This window comes from Physella acuta, unplaced genomic scaffold (assembly GCF_028476545.2).
Source record: "Physella acuta isolate Inbredline_101_S28 unplaced genomic scaffold, ASM2847654v3 ptg000174l, whole genome shotgun sequence".
NCBI lineage: Eukaryota > Metazoa > Mollusca > Gastropoda > Physidae > Physella > Physella acuta.
Genome location: NW_026731693.1, coordinates 264,898 through 289,796, shown reverse-complemented (window position 1 = coordinate 289,796; position 24,899 = coordinate 264,898). Strand labels below are relative to the sequence as shown.

Sequence of the window (24,899 nt, the reverse complement as noted above, 5' to 3'; positions counted from 1 at the left end):
ATATTGGTGAACGAATGGATAATGTGACTGGTATAGGGTGATAGTGATGTTTTTGTGTAGGACTGGTTGCTGTACATTGTGTGTGAGTTAGTCTGATTATTTTTGTCTTGGTGAAAAGGTGCACATGAGTCCAGTACCAGAATAAATATAAGAAGAGGAAACCTATATTCATCTGGTTGATTAGTCTAGATGAGTAATTGTGTAATGATTGCCCACGGTTGCAATATCTTCATATGGTAGTGGTATTTGCATAAGGTATTGGATCAAGTAGTTCAACCTTCCCACTGCATAACTGCGGGTTACATAGTCCCCAGCTTTAACAGTAAGGTTGTATTGACTTTACTGAATCCAGAACATCAAGAAAAACTTTTGGTTATTCCCCTTTACAAAAATAGTTTTCCTAGTTAAACTACTTTTTATTTCCTCTTTCAAAACAAAATTTTTTTTCATATTGTGATAAAGCTGTGTTGGAATTAGGTACTTGAAACAGAAAAACAACTTTTAGACTTCTTAATTAGGGTAAAGGATAACACATGCATTATTCATTTAAAGCTTTAATATAGGTTTCAGTTAGAGATTATTATAACAAGATAAATCAACAAAAACAATTCAGAATAATTTTAAATTTGATAACATTGTGAAAGGATCAAACTAACAACATAAAAAAATGAGCACTAACAAAACTGAGCGTACAATATGAACATTTTAAAAATTCTTTTCCTAAATGCTATTAAAAGTCAAAGATTGCTGAAACTTTAAATCAAAATGGTATACATTATACATTTCGTATTAATAAAAATAAATAATTTTCAATATTAAATATATTTCATGGTATTTTAACCAAACAAAGATTTTGATTTTTTAAAATAAAACATTACATGAATATAGAGAAATCTATCATAAAACACCTATTTTCCCAATATTTAGTTATTTTTTAACATCTAGATCAATTTTGCTCAAAAAATTACCACTACAGTGAAAATGAATTATATAAAAAATAAAATATCTATATACATAATTCTCTTCTTGGAGACGATAGAAAACACCAAGCTGTAAGCGCGCCTCCTAGCAGCCCCTCTCTTCCTCTCTAGGCATATCGTTACCACCCCCACCCCTACATGGTCTGTTGAGCTGTGGTTCACGCTAAATGTTTACAATCGTAGAGCCGGGTTTAGTGACGGCTATTAGGGGCATATACTTTGAAACCATTTTAAACATAGGCAAGGTAACTAAGAGGAGGCTGCTTTCACAGGGGGGGGGGGAAGGGGGGGAAGGGGGGGGGGGGGTTGGGGGAAAGGAGGGTTTTAGTATTTTAAAGCAAATATTTTCAGTGGCAGCATTCAAATTATGAATTACTGAAAAGTAGAAAATAAAACAACTAAATAGCGGCGCATGATTCGACGCGGGTCGGCTCGTTAAATTTATTATGCAAAATATTACTACTTAAATGTAATTTTTTTTACAGAAAAACTACAAGTAAAATTTACTAAACTTATAGAAGTTAACATTTTACTTAGCAAAGTTTATTAGTCTACATTGTGATATATGTAAGTGTATGATTTATCTTAGTAATTTTCTTCAATTATTATTTAAAAAGTTTTCTTAAAATATTATAAACAAACGCTAATACAATACTTGATATTAAAATTTTTGAACAGTCCAAATTTGGAATACATCACAGCTAAGATAAAAATTTTAAAAATAATATTGGAAGTATTAAATATTAAGGGCACTTTATTATATCCATTAAAGACAAAATGTACCTTATCCTGATTACGTATTAACTTTCTGAGGAGGCAGCAGTAATTACTATGGAGGAAGCTGTTGCAGGTCGAGGAAGCTCCTCAAGTGGTAAATCAGTGGGAGCCTTTTTGTCCATGGTAGTTTGAGCAGGGTGCCGGTCAATAAACGTATATGGAGGTGGGGCACTGGGCATTATCGGGTGTTGAAATCGGCTGAAAAAAGTACATAGTATTATATATAATAAAGCACTTTCAGCTTCTAAAAAATATATTTGTCCACCCAGCACTGATGGATACTTGACGCACATTGGGGAAAGTAAAGGCAGTGAGCTGGACATAGTGCTGACCACACCAATCCCTTCATATACTGATATTAAAATACATGCTCTACCTCATCTGCTCTATGGATCTTGAGCTTTTAAAGAGGAGCTTAACTTTACTTTTTTACTATATCAAAGCTAATAATTGTCTAAATATTATTGAATGGTTTACTAGCTAGACCTTACCTCAAAATGGCTTTTCTGAAATATATTGCAAGTATCAGAAGTCCCAAACATGCTGCTGCTCCGATAGTGCCACCAACAATTTTTCCTAGGATTTATAAATTAATAATGAACTAGTAATATAGAAATGAAACAGTTTTTTCATCTTTTAAAAAAAATTATGTCCATTAATGATTACCATTTTTATGGTAACAAAACATTTATGTTCATATACTTTAAAAAAGTATTTTTCATGTTATTGAATTTTGGTCCTTCATTAATAGTTAATGTTTACCAAGTTTATGTAAAAGCTCTTTCAAGCTATTTTTGCTGGTATCAGAATGAACTCTGACACAAGATTTAACCATGGCATGGTCAGGTGTTAAGTGCTTGACTGCTAACCCAAAAGTCTTGAGTTCAGATCTGCATGACATCCCTGTGTCCACCAAACTCTGATGTTAGGGAAAACAGGGGTGGTCAGCAATGTTTCCTCTAAGCTGCACGGTTGCGCAGACGCGCAGTAGTTTTGAGCTGCCTCGCAGTGCTTTTGTAAAATAAATATATCCTTGTATAAGACTTCTAGAACAGCACACACAGAAAATACATGATGCACACTAGCTTTTCCCCCTTAGAGAGAACATTGCTGGTCAGTTATAGTGCTGATCCCCATCCTTTCATATGCTGAGGTCAAGAAAAATAAGAATTCTACTTAATCTACTCTATGCATTGTTAGGTCCGAATAGGGAACTTTAATCCTGACTCATATCCTGATTATAACCCTAGTCTAGATAATAACCCAAATTTTTACTCTTATATTAAAATGAATACTGCAGAGAACTAAATTCAGTTACACACGGTATAGCCTAGACTATATTTTATAGTATTTCATCCAAGCTTACCCAATTTTCTATGGCTTTCCTCCTCGTTATGTTTATGTTTGCATGGCCCATTTTCATCATCAGACCAATAGCCCATGTTACAGTCATAGTAGATGGATGGGTCCTCTACACATTCATTGATTGATGGAGCACCTAATCCAGCTGTAGACGTGCCTATTAGAAAAAAGCATCACTCTATTTGCAGACATTTTATAAATATTTTTAGCATCCTGAGTCTTAAATTTGTTTAATTATTAACTTTTGTAAAATTAAATCAGTGACTTAATTATTCATGTAAATTACATTATGTCATCCATAAATGATGTCACTCTTTAAAAGGATTTGGTGCAGGGAAAACTTTTGTGACTAGGTGAGGGTTCATAAATTGTTTTGACACACTTTTTAAAAAAAAGTGTCAGAGGAGAATGTTTGCTGTTGTTTTGCAGTTAAAAAAAACAACCTTTAATATATCGTAATACAAATGGTTGTTTATACTATACTCACTGATGACCAACCTCAGTAAATATTGGAAAACAAAAAAGGGCTTTAAAATTTGAGGAGAGTGGAATTCTGCAGGTGAGGGGGGGGGGGGGGCTATGTGAACCATTAGGTAAAGAGTAAACCACACTTAAACTTACCTGCTGGACAAGGGTCACAAGAGGTCATTCCAAACTTCTCCTGATAAGTTCCAGTAGGACATAGCAAGCAGAGGCCATTTTTCCAGTAAGTTCCGGAAGTACAGTATGCTATAAGAAAAAAAAATGTTTTCTCATTTATAAAAATTACAGGCATTTAAGAGAATTTCTGTAATATTTTAAAAAAATTCTTTGAAAACCAATGCAGCTTTCAATACAGTTTCTTTTTGTTTAAGTGAGATATAAATTAGAAAAAAGAATCAGGACTCACCACACACTGCGCGGAGTAAGGTTGTGCCAACCGGGCACTTCTGTGAAATTTTAACATCATCATTAACTATTCCTTTGTACACAACACCATTTACTTCAAAGGTGAAGATGTCACCAGAGTTGTTGAAGAGTAGTTGGGCGACTTGTTCAAACTCAAGAAGTTTTTGACGAATCATGTCTACTTCTCCGTCTTTAAAATGTTAAGATATTTCAAACTATTAAAAAGTGTTTAATAGTGCAAAATACATCTTTTAAATTAGATACAATTTTAATTCTTAATACATTGTAAATTGGTAAAAGATTTAAATAATCATTTAACAATATATAATAGCTGTTGTCAAATGTTAAGGCTTTGAAAATGATTTTGCTGTTGACTGACACCAACTATCCAGCTTGTACCTTTATAGATGGCATAATATATATATATATATATATATATATATATATATATATATATATATATATATATATATATATATAAATATATATATAGGCCTATATGCAATTGTTGTGTTTTTATTGTTGTGCAATTATTTTGTGTTTTTAACATCATGGGTTGCAATAGCCTTTATTTTCTAAATATGGAAAGAATAGGATGAAAATTAAGATCCTTTGGTCTATAACTATCAATACTTAATAAATGTAATAAGAAATTTAATGAAGTGGCTTACCTGTGGCAGTTCTTGAATCTAATTGAGGAGATGTTACACTCATTGTGTAACTAATTACTAAAGTACCTGTAAATAAAAGTTGTTTCTACTGTTTGAGATATTGAAATAATACATCAGTGTAGGACACTCATTGTGTAACTAATTACTAAAGTACCTGTAAATAAAAGTTGTTTCTACTGTTTGAGATATTGAAATAGTACATCAGTGTAGGTACTGTTTGATTATATATATATATATATATATATATATATATATATATATATATATATATATATATATATATATATATATATATATATATATATATATATATATATATATATATATAATATATAAAAATATATATAATGTATCACATATATAGATACACAATTTATATATAAATAAATATATATATATATGTATTATATATATATATATGTATTATATATATATATATGTATTATATATATGTATTATATATATATATATATATATATATATATATATATATATATATATATATATATATATATATATATATATATATAAATATGTAGACAAATAAATTAACCTGTATCTCGTTTCATGTTAGTATTGTATGCAGAAGTCACTGTGTAGTTGCAACTGGTGCACCAGACACTAATTGTCCTTTGAATGTTCTGGGACACCAGGTTTTTGGCGACCTCAGCATCTACAGTCACACCCGATGTTTGAATATCAGCAGTCTGGTCGACACTTCTTTTAGTGATTGTAGGTACACCTATTGTAGCCGTCTGTTCCATTGTTCTGTTGGTCACTGACACAGCAGCTGGGGAAACAGACATTGGATTTTTTAAAAATAATTAGTTTTTGATTCGTTTTTTAATTAGTGTTTGATTAGTTTATAATTAGTTTTTGATTAGTTTTTTAATTAGTGTTAATAACATCAATGGGGTAGAGTGGTAGAGGGTGCGATGGTTTTCAAAAAAGTTTTGAGTCAAGTTCCCAGGCTTGGTAAAAATATGTTCCCGGCAAACCAGTTCTGATGTGCACCTGAGTTGAATCAAGGAAAATAAAGGCAGCTGGGTAGCTGTTGACCACACAGTTACAATTCTAAGAAACTGATGAAATTTTGAGTAACTTCTGTATGGAAATCTCCTATTGTAGAATTTGACATCAGTTGGCAATGCTATCGTACATAGTAAACATATTCAGTGCATGTTTTTTTAAAAACAATATCAAGGTTAACCTTCTACTACGCATAATTATCTTCAGTAATAATAATATGTGGAAATAAAAATAAACATATAATTTCATTTAATGTAGAAGTTAAAAATAATGAAAAATAAAAAGAATATTTACATAATTTGTTATATTCTATTATATAGAAGTGGGTGGTTTCAAAATCTGAACAATTGTTCATCGTACTCAAAGTACATAATGTCTTTGCTATTGGGCAATTATTTTATTTCCAAAGAAATTAAACAGAGCATACTTAAATTAAATAACTTAGTAATGTAGATAGCCTACATTTTTTGTTGAATTTTTTTTTCCTGTATATTTTGAGTTCATTTTGATAATATATTTTGTTTTGTTTGTTTTAATTTGTCCAGCCGAAAATGAAAAACAATATACCTATTCAGAAATATATTTTGTATATTGAAATTAAAGGGTATTTTAACCTAATTAACTTCTTAATTTAAAAAGCGTTTTAGTTAACTGCTATTTCTTTTTATGTTTTTACACAATATTTTTCAGTTTTTAATTAGAACTGTTGATTTTTATTGATTGTAATAAAAAAAAAAGAAAAAAGTACATTTTTACCTGTGCAATCTGGAATAATTCCCTTTGGATTCGTCTGTGTTACCTGTGTCCAGTTATAGCCTGATAAAGGCCCACAGCTGTAATTATAAATTTCTGCCATATAACCTGGATAACAAACAATGTAACATTCCTTCATGCTGTTTGTTGCATTGGTTGTACAGATGATGTCTTGTACATTTGATGGTCTTGTCAGTTTTGGACAACCTGGAAAAAGTAAAAATATTTTTTTTTTAGTAAACTATGTAAACTTGCTTACAAATTTCAGTTTACTAACAGATTTTTAATGCTTAAAAAATAAAATTTAAAGATTAAATATGTAAGTTAATAAATAATGGATACATTTTCTGTAGGCTAGCTAGCTAACATATATTTCTAAAGTACATTTGACATGTACACCTGAGTGAATTTCAATTATTAGTAATTGTAACTTTCATATACCAAGAAAAATCAAGTTTACATATTAATAATAGTATGGAATGCAGTAGTGGAAAGGATAAAGAAAATTACTTTAGTTAAACTGATTGCTTTTTACTTACTGGGACATGTGTTGTTATTACATGTAGTACTCTCAGTAAACCCTGCTTCAGTACAGTTCTTACCCCCACACTGAGGTGCTGGGGTGTCACAATTTCTAGTTCTCGTGGATATCCCTGTTCCACAAGATTTTGTACAATTTGACCATTCTGACCAAGGGCCAAACCCACCATCAGCTGTGTTTGTCATAAAACATAAGCAAGTGAGAGATTTTTTACATGATTTATTGTTACAAAAAGAATTAAACTAGATTCATTGTTATTAATTGCAAATAGAAAAAATGTTTTACCAATTGTAAAATTTAATAATTTACTAATATATTTTGAAGTTTATTAAAATTATAGCTCTAGTATTTACTATTTAGAACTTAGTTCTGGCTTAAATAGACATTAAAAGCTATTTTTCATTTTTAAAGATACATTATAACAAGACATCAGTAATAATTGAGACAAATTATGAAGGAAAGTTGTATTTTCTAGGGCAGTGTGTTATGTTTTTACAGGTAGAGCTTTATTCAAATTATAATTCTTATATTTACTATTTAGAACTTAGTTCTGGGTCAAATAGACAGTAAACACTATTTTTCATTATTTAAAGATACAAGTTTTTAACAAGACATCAGTAATAATTGATGAGGTAAGGAAAGTTGTATTTACTGGGACAGCATGTGATGTTTTTACAGGTGGAGGTTTGTTCCGTCTCGCCTAAACAATCAAGTCCCCCGTACATTGGTGCCGGATTGGTGCAGTTGCGCTTTCTGGTGGCTCTGCCTTCGCCACACTGGACATTACAACTCCACTCACTCCATTCACTAAAGTTGCCATTAACTAAAACATTTAAATTTAGATTAAAGTTGCCATTGACTAAAACATTTAAATTTTGCTTAAAATTACATTCACTAAAGTTGCCATTGACTAAAACATTTTAAAATTATGCTTAAAATTACATTCACTAAAGTTGCCATTGACTAAAACATTTAAGTTTTGCTTAAAACTACATTCACTAAAGTTGCCATTGACTAAAACATTTTAAAATTATGCTCAAAATTACATTCACTAAAGTTGCCATTGACTAAAACATTTTAAAATTATGCTCGAAATTACATTCACTAAAGTTGCCATTGACTAAAACATTTTAAAATTATGCTCAAAATTACATTCACTAAAGTTGCCATTGACTAAAACATTTTAAAATTATGCTCAAAATTACATTCACTAAAGTTGCCATTGACTAAAACATTTAAGTTTTGCTTAAAACTACATTCACTAAAGTTGCCATTGACTAAAACATTTTAAAATTATGCTCAAAATTACATTCACTAAAGTTGCCATTAACTAAAACATTTAAATTTAGATTAAAATTACATTCACTAAAGTTGCCATTGACTAAAACATTTTAAAATTATGCTTAAAATTACATTCACTAAAGTTGCCATTGACTAAAACATTTTAAAATTATGCTTAAAATTACATTCACTAAAGTTGCCATTAACTAAAACATTTAAATTTTGCTTAAAATTACATTCACTAAAGTTGCCATTGACTAAAACATTTAAATTTTGCTTAAAATTACATTCCTTAAAGTTGACATTAACTAAACATTTTAAAATTATGCTTAAAATTACATTCCTTAAAGTTGCCGTTGACTAAAAGCTAAGAGATTTATAAATTATGGTTCAGATTACATTCCATAAAGTTTCCATTAACTTTAACATTTAATATTTATGAATTATGCTTAAAATCATTAACTAAAGTTATTATTGACAACAGCATTTATTTTACTAAGAGTGACTTAAAGGTTTTAAATTATGCATGAGATTTCATTCATTAAAGCTGCAATTGACTAAGGTTTGAAAATTATGCTTAAGATAGCATTCACTAAACTTAGCATGACTAAAGCATTTTGAACTATGCTTTAGATTATGTTTACTATTTACTAAAGTTGCCAATGACTAAAAAATTAACTTATTTTATGTTTAATATTACATTCACTTATGCTACAACTGACAAAATTAAAAAAAATAATGTTTATAATTACATTCCCCAAATTTAACAGTGACTAAAATAAAATATGATTAAGCATACAGTTATGTAATCTATATCTCAGTGTATTTGTTGAAGTATTATTGTTTTCAACATTTAGTAAGATCAAAAGATTCTATTTTTGTGTGGACAAAAAAATTCTATATACTACTATTCAGGGTATAGATTTAATCTTACTTGGACAGTGGACATCATTACAAGCCTTTGTTTCTGAAGCTACATCACTACAAGGAAGACCATACAGATTGGGTGGTGGATTCGTACAAGTCCTGAATCTTGTAACATTAGCCCCACCACATGTAACTGGGCATATGCTCCATTCTCCCCAGCTGCTCCATGCACCATTAACTGGCATATTAGAAAAATAGAAGTAAAACCTTTGTAGAAATAGTTTGGCTTATTTAATTTAAAAAAATTAAGATAAAAGTTTTAGTGCTGCGTCTTGGATGTAAATAAAACAAACATCCAGCATACTATGGTATTTATGTGGGATGAGGATTTAAAACCATAGATGATATTTTTCATCCTAATCTAAAAATAGTTGCTTCTGAATAATTTCATACATTAATTTATTTTTGTTTTCTACTTCTAAAACTTGCTTCATCATTTGCCAAAATTATTCATGGCAGTTACTAGTTTAAAGTTAAAGAACTTATATAACTAAGCATTTAAAATATTTTGACATAAAAATAACCAAATAGGTAGTCCTATATTAGTTAAAGATTATTATTCTTAGTTTATTATTATAATGATATAGGCCAGCTAAGGACTTTACATCCAAGTCAATTTTTAACCAACTGTTATCGTTAAATACTTTGAATTTTAAACTTATTTTGAAACCTCTCTTTTTAAATATGCATGTACGACATTTATTTTTAACATTTTATTTTAAAAATCTCTCCGAATAGTTAAAAAAAACGGCAAAAGAAAAGTACCAATTTTTACTGTACAAAACTGTCCTGTGTATCCATCCTGACAGTTGCAGGTGTAGCTGTTATTTACAACTTGGCTAAGACACTCTGTTGTATTACGACATTGATTGCCTACACAGAAATCTGGTGCAACCTAATCAATAAATAAACAAAATGTGTATTAAATACTATAATTGTGTGCCTGAGCACAATCAGATTGCAAGCTAAGGTTGAAGTGTTATTTACAGTGTTTAATATAATAAATAACTTTAACTATTTAACTATGAAGAATAAATTGATAAAGTTAACCCAAGAGCAAAAATACTTTTAAAAATGTTGCTGTAAAACATAGGCTTGAATTAAAGTCTAACAGACCTAACAGAATCGAAGTAAATTAGGGATTGTTCATAACTAATGTCACGCTCCTGAAGGGGTGGACTTCAGTGATGTGTGATAAGTGGAGTGAGTGAATGGGGTTAAGAAAGTATGACTTCAAACAGAAGATTTTATTCACTTTCTAGAGACAATTCATTTAAATTTAATGTATAAGTAATTATGATAAGACCATTTTATTTCTTTAAATTCCTATTGATATAAATATTGTTATTATGCATATAAATGAGTAAATTTGTAGTAATGGTACACACCGGCCATATTTAATAAACAGAAAATGCTTAACTAATCAATTTAACAGGTCATTGAGTTTAAAAAAAATACAGAACAAAAGTTGTAAGTGGAAGCATTAACTTTAACAATGGAATGTTTTCTTCAAAAAATAAAGAAACTACATAACCTAGTTTAATGAGTCCATAAGGTGATTAAAAGTGCAAACAGGAATGGATTGGACAAACCTTGCATAAACCAGCTAGCAACATCACTAGTAGGTAGGAAAGTAGGTAGGCTAAAACAACAGTGGAAAAGGTCAGCTGTCGGTGAAGCAGAATCAGCTGAAATGTTGTGGGCACAACTTGGAGGTATTGCCCAGAACCGAATACTAATGAGAGGTGTGGTTACGTCCCTATGCCTCACAAGGGGTCCACAGGGATGATGATGACTAGATGATTAAGATACAGGTACTAGTTCAAGCTTACAATGATATTGAAGTTACCTGACAGTTACTCCCTGTCCACAACTCATCACACTGGCACTTGTACCCCACAGTTAGGTCAATACATACACCATGGTCACCGCAAGGTTTTGAAAGACAAGCATTGGTGTCTGAAAAGTGTTTTGTAAAATCTCAATAAGGTCTCAAATACTTGTTGCGGCATCTTCATATTTTACTTGGTTTAATGCTTTTCAATAAACAAATTTAATTTAAAACAGCACTTGATTCGAGGCATTTTTCACACGTATATTTAACTTTGAGTAATGACTTTCAATAAGTTTAATAAAATAAATGTCATTTAATATATAGCATAATTTTCACAAATAATTTTCCAAAAATATCCAGCTGATGTTTACATTTTAAAAAGTTATAAGATATTTCTTGATAAAATACACACATGTAATGATACTTGTTGAGTGTGTCAGTTTTTAAAAGTATAAAATAATTATTTCTTGTAGGCCTAAACATTTCTTAAAACTTATTCTTATTGTCTACGACACAAGATGGGCTACCAGTGATAGCATTTGGACAAACAAGCTCGGCATTTGAGTTGCCAGGGAAACTTGTTGGTTGCCAAAAAGCTACTGGGAAAACAAGCAAAGTACCAAAAACTAGGAAAATAAATTATAACAGTATACCATCACATGAGGTGGGGGTTAACAGTGGTGCCATTGTCTCAGGAGAAATCAATATATTCCCATCCAAAACTTGCCCACAAGAACTGACCAATGAGGAGATGGAGGTCTGAGTCAAAACAGTTCTGGATAGCTGCATCCCGCTGATAGTCAGCTCTGAAAAAATTACATAGTAAAACATTCTCATACAACCATTGCTATCACATTTATTTATAAAGCATATAAGCAGAGTTTCTTCCAGGCATCTCTTTGGGGGGGGCCATTGCCCCCCCCCCCCCCCCCCCCCCCCCGAAAATTTCAAGTGCCCCCCTCCGGAGAATAAAGTCTGGAAGAAACACTGCATACAAGAGACTATAAGGAGGTAGCTATGCTTCCTATATATATATCTACTAGTACATATATATGTGTAAATATGTGTATTCCTAAATGGAGGTAAAAGGCAAACACATTCTAAAATGTTCAATTTGTTCCGATTTATTCATGTGGGAAATTTCCACAAGTTTATTTTGGAATCCAGAAGTTTCTCATAAATTGTCCACCTAGATCTCTACAAATGGCTGTTTTACCTATTACAACAAGTGGCAATGGAAATACACATTTCTGAGCATGTCATATTATGAATGCATTTGTGTCTTTTGAGTTTATAAAAAAGCAACTAAAATTATTTTACAAACCAGGAATTTTTGTTGAATGTGTGAACTGAAGTTTGAAGTCTGAGCAATTATAAAGACCCCATGAAGTCTTCTCATCTGCCAACACACCATCAACGTACAGGTTTGTTTTGTTGAAAGAGTGGGTGACAGCCAGGTGAAACCATGATCTGTATATATGTTTTATGCCACACAATTTAAAAAATTTAGAAAAATTTAATAGTCATATATTATCCATATATATAATTCTCTTCATGGAGACCATAGAAAACACCACACAGCTTAGCCACCACCCTCATCCCCACTTGTCAGGTGAGATGTGGTTCACCCCGAATGTTTACAATAGTAGAGCCGGGTTAGTGACGCCTATTAGGGGCAGATAATTTAGTTTTAAACGATTTGAAACAAAGGGGAGGTAACAACATCTGATTGATCTTTTCTTTGTAAACGGCTGCTTTCATTGGGTGGGAGGGGAGGGGGGGGGGGGGGTAGTGTTGAATTCACAAATTATGAATTGCTGATAAGCACAAAATAAAACAACTAGATGGCGGCGTATACTACATGGTGGGTCAGCTCGTTAATATTAATTATCAAATAGACTTTTTTTTTAGTTTACAAAAATAAATTTTCAATTCCATCATTGAAACAAATATACAGCAAATTATGTTCTGATCTAAGGACTCAAATGATGTTTAGATAAAAAAAGGCCTTCGATAGTAATTAAAATTTTTTTATACATATATTTACATATTTTTATATACATTATTTTCATTGAATATTACTGTAGAAAACGTTTGTTATATTTTCTAACGCATTAAAAAATTGTAGATACTTATTTTCTACATCTTCAAAAAAACTTAGAATTTTAGAAACATACTTTCTGACTCTTCTTAGCGGAAGATCCTCAGATGAAATTGAGAGGTGAAAATCCTTACAGCCAATCACAGCTCCCTCTGTGTTTTCTGCTAGTTTAAAGGTTGATGAGTAGTTGGCCATTAGATTTTCTGGTATGTTGACCCAAAAAACCATTGTAAAATTACTCAGAGTTCCACTTGTTTTGTTCATCTCTACCTCAAAGGTCTCATTGTTCAACAAGACATTGTAAACTGTGATAATAAAAAAAAATTTCAAATTGTTATGTTAGAGAAAATATTTTTCATAGTTAAAAAAAATGATTAATTTTGCAATTTAATAATGATTAGCTGTTAAAAACATTTTTTACTGTTTCTATTTTCAGCTCTCTATTTAAATATTTAAATGCTACTTGATCCTAATATAGCTGATACTAGTGCTTGAAGCATTTAAAATGGGTTTGTGATTTATGTTTATCTACCAGTAAGGTCTTAATATTACATCACTTTTATTTTTAGTCCTAAACTTGTAAAAATGATAACTATACTAATATGTTACTTAAATTTATTTCAACACATGATTTTTTATTATAAAATCAGAGTTTAAAAAAATTACTATAATTTAGAATAGCATCAAGATTGAAATAAACTTTAAAAATCTTAAGCCATTCTCAAATGAGCAAACAGAAAATATAAAAAATGCTTTAAAAATTCAGAATAGGTTCTCACATTTACAATCAGCTTTAGCAGAAGACGCAGTGCCAACTGTGGACATGCCATAAGGGCATGTCACACATCCCTTGCCTCCTTTATTGGGTTGGTAAGTGCCTCTTCCACAAGGCTCACAAGGTTTAATGCCAGAGGGAGAGTAGGTGCCTTCAGCACACACATCTGGAGATGTCACATAGTATTATTTGACAGTATTTTTAAAATGTAGATGCAATAGTATATAGATGTATATATTTGTGAACATTTACATATTTAACTAAATGTGTATGCATATATATATATATATATATATATATATGTTTCTTCGTTCTTAATTGTAAAGTTGGAAGGTATTTCCTCCAACATAATTAAGTATTATGTGTTAACTTGTGATGCGCCATTTTTGCCGATGACTCTAATTTCAGCCTGCCTTTCTATTAGGATTTGCTTGTCAGTGGGTATAAAATTGATACAGGTGATTAAATTCCTTTCTCGAATCATTAATCAAACTTACCTAAACAATCTGTAACAGATGTTGCATTTACTTTATTTGTTGTGGAGCCCTGAAGACAACTCATGCATTCTGAAGCAATGTCGTAAGGTTGGTAGGTACCAAGTGGACACGCAGAACAACCTTTGGTAGTTTTGTTGTAAATCATTCCTTGACCACACCCAGCTATGATCAAATTTTTCAAATTTTACAGTGATTGTTTAGGTTTGTTTTTGAAACTAAAAAAAAGTTAATAAAAATTTTTTTTTCTTAAAAAACTAGTAACAAATTGTTGCTGCAGTGTCAGCAAACTTCTATTTAACAAGAAAATTGTTTTAATAGATAGTTCTACTGACAATTTAAAAAAAAAAACAACTTAAAAGCTTAAAAAACATGCAGGGCTGTTTGACAAAAGAGAAAAGGTTCTAAAATCGTAGATGTATTTACTAACCACAAAGTGCAGTTTGGTAAACAAATATGGTGTTATTAGGGCATCCAAAAACCAAATCGCCAAAGCCATAAGAGTAGGGATTAGTTTCTCCTGCTTCAGGAATATTGAACTCTCCATTGGCTGTTTTTTCATCAAGTGCAGAGTTTATGTCAAAAATAAGGTTGTCATAGTATTGCAGATTTTGTGTTGCGCTGCCTTGATTTGAATATGATACTTGAAGGTGGAAGCTAACCTGTTTTTAAAAAAAATAAAACACATATAGTATCAATTGTTTTATTTATTAAGGTTATAAGCATGAATAATACAAGATTCTACACAATAATGCAAGGTTTTGAATTACAAAGACAATCTCTGTAATGATTTAAAAGAAAATTATTAGTCAAATGCATCAATTTCTGAGGATCCTACATACTTCAATACAAACATTTTGTAGGATTATCTTTTGATAATTTTTTTTTTAAATATGAAAGAACGGTTATCTATAAAGAATGCAATACTAAAAAAGTGTTAGTTTCTAATTTAAAATTGAATAACTAAACATACAGCAGTTTTAATAAGCAATTAAATGACTTGCCCTAGTTATGTGTGTGGCAGTGCTGGTGTCTCGCTTTACAGATCTTTTCCCTCGAGAGCCGCACGTAACAGTGACTTCATCTACATTGCAATTAAAAGTTTTGCAAATATCTTTAAATAAATTGGTTGTCTGGATGAGGGTAAAAAACTTATTTTTGATTTCTTCAGTGGAAGTTGAACAGTTGCCAGAGTAATATTGGATGTTTGGTGTCATCTCTACTGTTGGATCCAATGCAGCTGTAGAAGCAATCATTTTTGTGATTTAAAGAAAAAACTGCAAAAATGTTTTCTTAACATTAATTTTATATCAATTTAAAATACATATCTTTTTCAGTAGATGTATTTGGGAGTAAAAATCAAGCAGCTGACAGGAATCAAAGAGCGAATGCTAACTTGAATGTTTTCCACATTTTGGCATGGTGTGTTATTATTTTTATGAATAATTTTTTTAGCACAAAAAGTTGGTTTACCAATGCATGTGCCTTTTAAAATAACACTAGGAAGCCACTCTCCAGTTTGCCTCCAGCAGACATAAACACCATTCTGAGGTGCTCCTGCTGTCAATGTGTAGTTCTGTTTACATGTCACAGTGCACACTTCCTGTTGGTTGATGACATCACACGCCACTGATCCAAAGGTCGGGGCCTGTTGCTTGCTGCAGAACTTGGCTGAAGCAACAACAAAATAATATTTTATTCTAAATTAAGATTACCTTTTACATGCCTCATAACCAATATGTAGACCTATACTACAGGCCTACATTAATTATTTTTTTAATTTTCATTCTTGTGGACCTCTTGTGGAGTAAAACTACATTTCTTTATCATAGGCCTACTTGGTTTTGGGCAATTCTTCAAAGTCAGGTCTATGGCTGCATTTATTAATTCACATACAGCTAAGCCATTCTTATTTTAAATTAAAGTAATAAATTGTTTGATTATTTGACTATTAAATTTTAGCAGATTAGTAAAGCTTTAGAATAATTTTTGTAAAGCTGAACAATAAAATCCAACATAATTAGATTCTCAGCTTTTAAAATGTAAATTAATTGGTATATATACCCCAATTGAACAAATCCTGAGATTTATTCATTTAAAAACAATTTTTTTTAAAACATACCATCACACACAGGTTTAGCATTTCCGTAGTTCCAATATCCTGTCCCAGGTGATGTGTCATTTTTTTCACAAGTTATCACAGAGCTTCCTACTATAGCAATATTGTTGCTGCAGCTCACATTGCATGTAGCTCCATACACGTACCCTTGTGAGCAGTTGAAGACCATGACGTTTGTCCCATTTTCAACAAGGCTGCTGTATGCTGGGTTAGGGCATTGGATAGCTTTGAAAAAAAAAAGAATTATTTAAAACAATTTTTAAAACCATGTTTTGTTTTTCTCATATGAAACTGCAAATAGTTTTAAGGACATAAATATTTTGAGAAATTAAAAAAATTTGTTGAGATATTATGAAACTTTTAAAATTACCTAAAAGTTCCAAAACTGCTGAATTTATAAAAGGTCCACAACTAATAATTTACCAATTATATCATCTTTCCCAATTATGCCCAAGAAAAATAAGGCAGATGAAGTAGAGCTCATCTGTTTCAATGACATCAGCATACCATTTGTTTCCCTAATGTAAGTTAGGTACCCATCAGAGCTGGGTAGACTCAGGGTCAATCTACTGATCTGAACCCAGATTTAAGCTCAAGATTTTTGGGTTAGCAGTCTAGCACTCTATCGCTAGGCCACGCTGTCCCGCATATGCCTACCCCCTAATATATACTGTGGCGTAATTGCTCATATAATTGTTAGATTTTTTTTGCTTCTTGGGTTATAACAACATACTTACAACGTTACCGATTTTTAACTGGCCATAGCTTTTAATAATATTTTAGTATAATTTAATAATTACAATTGACTATTTAACCTAGATATAAATGTTTTATTTGTGTCAATAAAGATACTTGGTAGTTATTTCTGAAGGCCTAATACACAAATACCTAAGGGGTCATCCATAAATGATGTCACACTTGAAGGGGGGAGTCCATAATTTTGTGATGGTGTGTGATGGGGGGGGGGGGTCAGATGGTGCGATATCACACTTTTTCATTATAAAAAAGCAATGTTAGAAAACGAGTTTCAGTAGTTATTTCGCGCTTTAGAAAACGGTTTGATAAATTGTAATAGGAATTGATCAATGTACTCTATGTTGACAGAGTTCAGACAAGATTTTGGAAAAATATCGATTTTTTAAGAAAAATTCAACTGCAATTTTGAGTGGGGTTGTATGCTGAGGTGTGACATCATTTAGGGTGGGGTCTGGCTTTTTATGACGATGTGTGACGGAGGGGAGTGGGTGTGGTAACAATCGCCAAAAAAACCATGACGTCATTTATGGATGACCCCTAACATGGCCAGGGAAAACATTTAAAACTCACAATATGAAATACACTCGCAATATTTGAAAACAGTTTTAACTTTTACCGATTTGTGGGGAGTAGGGTATTACCTGTAGCAGTGACAGTAAAATTACAGTAAGCTTTATTTCCTGCCAGATCTGTTGCCGTGGCGATGATGTTTGTTGTTCCTACATTAAATGGTTGACTGGAAGCTGGGACAGTGTTGATGACAACTGTTGTGTTGGTTGTGTCCACTGCTTTGAGCTGAGATGTGAATGAAACATATGTGGAGTAGCCAAGTTTCTCTGCATACACTGTCACATTTGGGCAACTTATGAATGTTGGAGGGTCAACATCTGTAAGAAAATATAGTATTTTAACAATGCAGCTTAAAGAAGTTTTAGTATAGTTGAATCATATTAGAGTTATATCACAGTAATTAGTTGCTGAGGAGAATGTTATGATAAAATGTCACTAATGTCACTTCTACAGTAATAAAAGGTATATATATGTTTAATATGGGACGGAGTGGATTAGAGGAAGAGCACTAGATTGTTAACCCAAATGTCTCTCAAGTTTGAATCTGGGTTCAAGTCAGTAGAACGTCCCTGAATACACCCAGCCCTGATGGGTAGGTACCCATCACGTTAGGAAAAGCTAAGGAGGATGGGGATAGTGCTGACAACACAATCACTTCATTTGTCGATTTCAAGAAACATATGAACTCTGCCCAATGGATTGCTGTGTTGAAAGGGAAATCTATACTTTACTTTTAATTATGTCTAATGCTTAGTTGCGGTATAAAAAATATTAAACATTTTCTAAATATGTGAAAATCTGCAATGTATACTAATTACTAGTAAAAATTTCAAAATCTATAAAAACCTTGACAAGTTCCTGGTACTGTCCATGTTGAATTTGTCCGACATATAACAGATGTGCTGTTCTGAATTTGATAACCCTTGTTGCATGTTAATGGACATATGATTCCATAGGCATATGTGTTGTTTGGACAACTAGTGTCCCCATTAAGAATTGAGGGAGGTGCACTACAAGCAATTCCTTAAAAATAAAAAAAAATTCTTTAAATCTTAAGTTAATGATGGTAGATTTTGCTGTTATGTTATTTGAAAATATTTATTGATTTAAATTATTGTTTCTAAACCATTTTTAATAAAAATGAATATTTAAAAAAATGTTTTGTATTAAAAGATTATGAAGTTTTAAGTCACTTTCATTTTGTAAATAAGAATATGTCTTATTAATGTTATGTTCCTGTTATAAATGATATTTTATTTGTGTGAAAACAAATTTTATTAATAATAATATTAATATTATCATTAGGTTAGCTGATTCTTTTATGCAAAATAATTATTTTGATTGAAATACAAGAATAAATTGACATTTACGGGAAGTATAATTGTTTATTCTACATATCTGAAAAAATAATCAAATTTACTTTGACATTCTATTGTCTTGTTTTCCCATTTTCTATTTTCAAGACAGGAGAGAACAGAAGCACCAGACAGCTGATATCCCTCAGTGCATGAGAAGGAACAGTCTGATCCGACAGCGTTGTCATGGCTACAGTTAACCCTAGCCTGATCTGGCACTGTGATTGTATCACATGTGGCAACTGGCAAATAAAGACCAAAATGCTGCTGAATTAATAAAATTTTTCTAAATAATTAATAATTCAGCATTTAATTTTGAATGAAACTTATTTTTAGAGAACAAATCCACTACTTTTGTTTTAAGACTGCAACGAAAATTGCTGTAGAGATATAATTAATACTTAATAGTAATTACTGGTATGGCAGAAAAAAACTGAAATTTGGTTAGGGTTATAGGGATGCATTCAATTTTTAAAAAAATTACAAAATACTAAATAAAAATCTGGGTTATTCCCAACCCACTTACTAGTCACATTCACAGTGAAAGAACAAGAGGCTGTGTTGTTGCTGGAGTCGGTGGCCAGTACAAAAACTACGGTCTGTCCAACAGGAAACAGTTGTCCAGATGTAGCACTGCTGGTCACATTGACAGTTCCATTGGAGTTGTCGGAGACATTCCAGCTTCCCCACTCAACAGATACAGGCTGCTTTTTAGGCTTGGATACAGCATTGATTGTTGGTGGACATTTAAGCTCAGGTGCTTTTATATCTGTAATTTATTTATAGATCAAAGTTAGTTTAGGGTGTAGGACAAAAGGCCGACATCCAAAAGGCCGACAAGACAAAAGGCCGACAAGACAAAAGGCCGACAAGACAAAAGGCATGTAGATCTAGTGGACATAAAAAATGGACATAACTAACTCAGTTAATTAAAAAAGAAAGATCTGTTCACTTCAATAGAAGACCTAGATCTGTAGACAAAAAGCCGAAAAATTAGCGACAGTAGATTTCATTTGTAAGAACAGTTTTTGAGAAATTAAAAACCTGTCTTTGGCAACGATGATAAGTTTTTAGTTGGGGGAAGTCACTTTGTCCACGACCGTCATACTTCGTATCAGATTTGAAGACTCCTTTTTTTTCTCAAAATATAAACACTCAGTAGACTATCACTACGATAAGTCACTAAGAGAAATAGAAAAGGAAGCAGTTTTGGATACTATATACGCTATATAGGCAGTGTTCCTTCCAGACTTTTTTCTTCGGGGGGGGGGGGGGGGGGAAAGGGGCACTTACAATTTTAGGGGGGGGGGGCGGGCGGAGACACTGTTAAAAATATATTTTCTATATATATTCCATTTCGTTCGGGGGATGGGAAGGGAGGGGGGGGGAGGGTAGACTCTTCGGGGGAGAAGAGATGCCTGGAGACCGGCAAAAATGGAAAGAAGTTTTGTGGCGGTTCCATGTTTCATCAGTGTTTCTTTCAGAATTTTTTTCCAGAGGGGAAGGGGGAGGGGTACTTGAAACTTTCGGGGGAGGAATGGTAAAAGTACATACTTTCAATATAAATTCTATTTCGTTCAGGTGGATGAATGGTGGACTTGTTTGGGTTGTAAGGGGGGGGGGGGGGGTGGCATGTTCAGGATGTAAAGGGGTTGGGGCACTGTTGAAAACCTGAATGAAACTCATTGGCACAACGGGAAAGTCCATGGAAAGGGAGACAAGAGAAAAAAACCACATTCTAAATAGAAAAATAATTATAAACATTTATTTTGTTAATTTAGTCTACTTACCCCGGCATGATCCCGCAGTCGTCCATGTGCCGTTAGCATTACAAGTGACCATACTGTTTTGTAGAACTGTATAGCCCTCTCGACAGTACAGAAAGGCGTTGGAACCAGCAGTCGAGCTGTAGCTTGACCAAACTCCATTGGCTGGAGCGTTTAGAGTCGGACAAACAATCGGAGCTGGAGGGGATTGCTCTGCATAGTATAAAGTTTAGAGTTGGCGGCCATTTTGAGGAACAGTGAAACACTTAATGTTAAATTGGTATCTTTTCCAGGTAAAAAGTTAACCCCCGCCACTCATAAAAGATTATACAAAGAGTATATGAAACCTGTACTTTTATATTTTATTGAAGAGGGTGAAATTGGGATAAATAATCTGCATTTTGGTACCTTTAAACCATTATCATCAAGGTCACGTGCGTGCATTAAATTGGAGCTGTCAAAAAGAGTAGAGGCTTAACTTTACGTACATGCTCTTTCTGCATTAGCGACGGGGCTTCTTTGGACAAGCTCTAACATTAAACACTATGCACATTATCGGTAGAATTGCAGAAAACCTTTCCTACCTCACTGTGTAATACATTGTGTTTATTATTGGGCTTTTACATAGTGTTTGTTATATTTTAAGAAATGTTAATAGTTGTTAACGTTTGATGATGCATTAAACCATCGTATTTAAAAAAAAATAAGGACTCCCACGCATATGGTAATTGAAGGAGTATGAGTTCAATTGTAGACAATGTTTTGGTTTTAAAATACGTTGTTTAGGATATAGGTGACTTTTTAGTGACGTCTTGTTGCGGACAAACGTTCTGAAGGTATCGAAGTAGGCATAGTAGAAACAATCGTAATCCTGATATACTTACTGGGAGATAAATATACTTTCTCAGATGTGTATATGTAAAATAACAGTAAAGTTCCCTTTTCGAACCTGACGGTTCATGGGGAAAATGAAGTAGAGTTCACCTGTTTCTCTTACCTCGGCAGTTTGAAGGGATAGTGTGGTCAGCACTATGCCAAGCCGCTTTTACTTCCATCAACCTGTTAGGTACTCATCAGAGCTCGGTGGACTCAATGACGTCTAAACTGACCTGAACACGAGACTTTCGGGTGAATAGTTTAGCGCTCTACCACTATGCCACGCTGTCCCATATTTGTATACGTAATATTTCCTTTTTAGGCTGTATTTTTATTTACCTTATTCAATATAAGCAATGATCACACTGTACTTACTCACACAAACTGGTCTGAGGCTATTCCATCTACCATTGAGTTGGCATATGAGATTACTCGAGCCTTGTAGAGTATACCCCGTGTTGCAGTAGTAGTAGCAATTGGTTCTATAGTAGTAATAGTAGTAATAGTAGTAATAGTCCCAAAATGGGATGTAGGAGCCTCCGTAACATCTTGCATAGCCGTTAGGGATAGAGTAGACACTTATCCCATAGGAGTCAAAGTAATAACACCTGGCAACTAGAAGGATAAAAAAAATTTAATTAAAAATGTTTAAAAGAGGGGTGGGGAAGGGTGGGGGTGTGTCACTCATAAATGACGTAACGCTTTTATTTGATGATTTTTACCCCGCTTCATCCCCTCCATCACACATCGTCTCAAACAGCCAGACCCACCTTAAAATGACGGCAAATATCAGCCTACAACCCATCCCCCGCCCCCCCAAAATTAATTACTTTTTTAAACAACGACTATTTTTTTTTCTAAAATATTGACTGAAAGAATATTTTACTAATTTTCTATTACAATTTATGAAAACCGTTTTCTAAAACGCGAAATAACGGCTAAAAATCAGTTTCTAGCATTACTATTTTAAAATGCAAAATTGCAACGTACACTATATTAACCCCCCCCCCCCCCACACACACAATCACACATCGTTTCTACGAGTGTGACGTCATTTATTGACGAGGGGTCATCCATAAATGACTTCACGCTATTTTGGACGACTTTTACACCTCCCCTCCGTCACACATCGTCACAAAAGGCCAGACACCCCCTAAAATGACGTCACATCTCAGCCTGCAACCCCCGTCAAAATTGCAGTTAAATTTTTTTTTAAAACATCGATCTTTTTCTAAAATCTTGTCTGAACTATACCATCATAGAGTATTTTAATCAATTTCTATTACAATTTATTTAAGAAGTTTTCTTAACGCGAAAGAAAAACTAAAATAAGTTTTTTTTTAAAATAATGCAACAATGTGACGTCACACCATCTGAACCCCCTCCCCCTGTCACACACCGTCACAAAAATACGGACCCCCCTCCCCCTTCGAGTGTGACGTCATTTACAGACGACCCCGAACCCTAATTTTTCAAATTCGGTATATATTTTAAGTTGCAATCTTAGAACTTTATACAGTCTCTTCTATCTGTCAGCCGAATGCCCCGTGTTTCTGTATTTTAATGACGTACCACTGATTGTAAAGCGACTGGTGCAGAATGAAGTAGAACCCAGCCTGTCCTTTGCTTCATACGTAACGGCGTATGTGCCGGGCCAGAGTAAAGACCCTGAAGCTGGACCAGAAGTTTGGCGAGCACTGTTAGTAAAAGATTACGGCAGGGATTCAATTAAACTGTACACAAGTGTGTGATTCAATTAAGCACTTATTCAAGTGGGTATGAAAGGATGATGCACTTTTTAACGGAGTCAAAGGGGCAAAGGTTCTATTTGTAGGGTAAAGTTTAGATCTAAGTAGGGATGGATGAGCTGGACTGCTAGCCCTTAAGTCTCGAGTTCGAATCCGGGTTCAAGTTAGTAGACCGTCCCTGGGTCCACCCAACTCTCATGGGTACCTAACTCACGTTAGGGAAAGTAAAGGCGGCTGGGCATAGTGCTGACCACATTATCCCTTCATATGCCGAGGTCACAGAAACAAGTGAACTCTATTTCATTTGCCCTATCGACCGTCAGGTTCGAAAGGGAACTTTACTTTTTAGGGTTGGATGGTTTAGTATGCTACTGCTAGCCCGAAAGTCTCGAGTTCGGGTCCCGGGATAGAGTAGTAGGACTTCCAAGTGTTCACCAAGCGAGATACTAAATTTAGGGAAAGTAAAAGTGGTCTGGAATAATGTCGATCATACTATCTCTTCATATGACGAGGTCATAGAAACATGTGAACCCTATTTCACCTGCCCCATGTACCGTAAGGTTCGATCGGGTGTTTACCTTTTTTAAAAAAAAATCAACATTAAAGGATAAATTAATGTTTAAGAATTATGTCAACCTTGAATTCAAACTACCACATTTAGCGTGTTGATTTCTGTCTTGGTCATAAAAAAATTATACAATGTCAATATATCGTATCAATTGGCCTAATTAGTCTAATAGAGATCACCTAACATGATTCTACTCTTGATACAACACTTTGTTTACCAGTGTACAGTGAACCAAAACTTCACAAAATGCACCATAAGCTTTTCATATGTCTTAAACTTAGTACTATTTAAGAAAAACCAAATTCAAATACAAGCATTAATTTGCAAATGTTAGTCCTATAGCTTACTACAAGATACCATCCTCCACATCCCTTGCTGTAGCTTGGGGCCAATATACTCTCTATAATAAATGTATATATATATATATATATATATATATATATATATATGAATTAATGTCAGTAACCAAAGTGAATAATTTCGCGTTTCAGTGATGTTTTGTTAAATATGAAAGACGGGTCATGTCTTATTTGTATTGGTTCATTGTTATTAAACATTTATAAACTAATGTGAAGTCTAATGAATGTAAATAAATGTATTGAACTGTGTGTTAATAATTGTTATTTTTAGTTTCATATTCATGTTGTTTATGTGTGAAGAAATTAGTTTTCTCAGGTCTGGTAAACCTTGTACCAACGAGGATGCACAGATGTGAGAGAATAAAACCA

General features: G+C 32.9%; 1 protein-coding gene across 1 annotated transcript; it reads right to left on the bottom strand.

Annotated features, from left to right (window-relative positions):
- Positions 1-1,522: 1,522 nt before the first annotated feature.
- Positions 1,523-24,260, bottom strand: LOC131936269 (sushi, von Willebrand factor type A, EGF and pentraxin domain-containing protein 1). The gene is made up of 30 exons (XM_059293181.1): positions 24,256-24,260; positions 23,428-23,552; positions 22,231-22,470; positions 21,004-21,192; positions 19,740-19,982; positions 19,279-19,455; positions 18,705-18,881; positions 17,930-18,175; positions 16,536-16,757; positions 15,887-16,084; positions 15,418-15,653; positions 14,844-15,075; positions 14,417-14,578; positions 13,924-14,085; positions 13,221-13,449; positions 12,368-12,513; positions 11,697-11,849; positions 11,059-11,168; positions 9,975-10,104; positions 9,217-9,387; positions 7,654-7,824; positions 7,000-7,173; positions 6,464-6,667; positions 5,232-5,468; positions 4,679-4,744; positions 4,009-4,197; positions 3,741-3,848; positions 3,124-3,276; positions 2,249-2,333; positions 1,523-1,955 (listed from the first exon to the last, which is right to left on the bottom strand). The coding sequence occupies exons 1-30, from the start codon at positions 24,258-24,260 to the stop codon at positions 1,781-1,783; spliced, it is 5,115 nt and encodes a 1,704-aa protein (XP_059149164.1). The 3' UTR covers positions 1,523-1,780.
- Positions 24,261-24,899: the final 639 nt, after the last annotated feature.

What these genes read in the sequence shown, in the direction of transcription:
- LOC131936269 (XM_059293181.1), bottom strand. An exon ending in CCTCAGACCAGTTTGTGTGA is followed by an intron (nt 21,193 to 22,230) that starts GTAAGTACAGTG and finishes TATACTATGCAG; the next exon opens with AGCAATCCCCTCCAGCTCCG. An exon ending in GACTGCGGGATCATGCCGGG is followed by an intron (nt 19,983 to 21,003) that starts GTAAGTAGACTA and finishes AATAAATTACAG; the next exon opens with ATATAAAAGCACCTGAGCTT.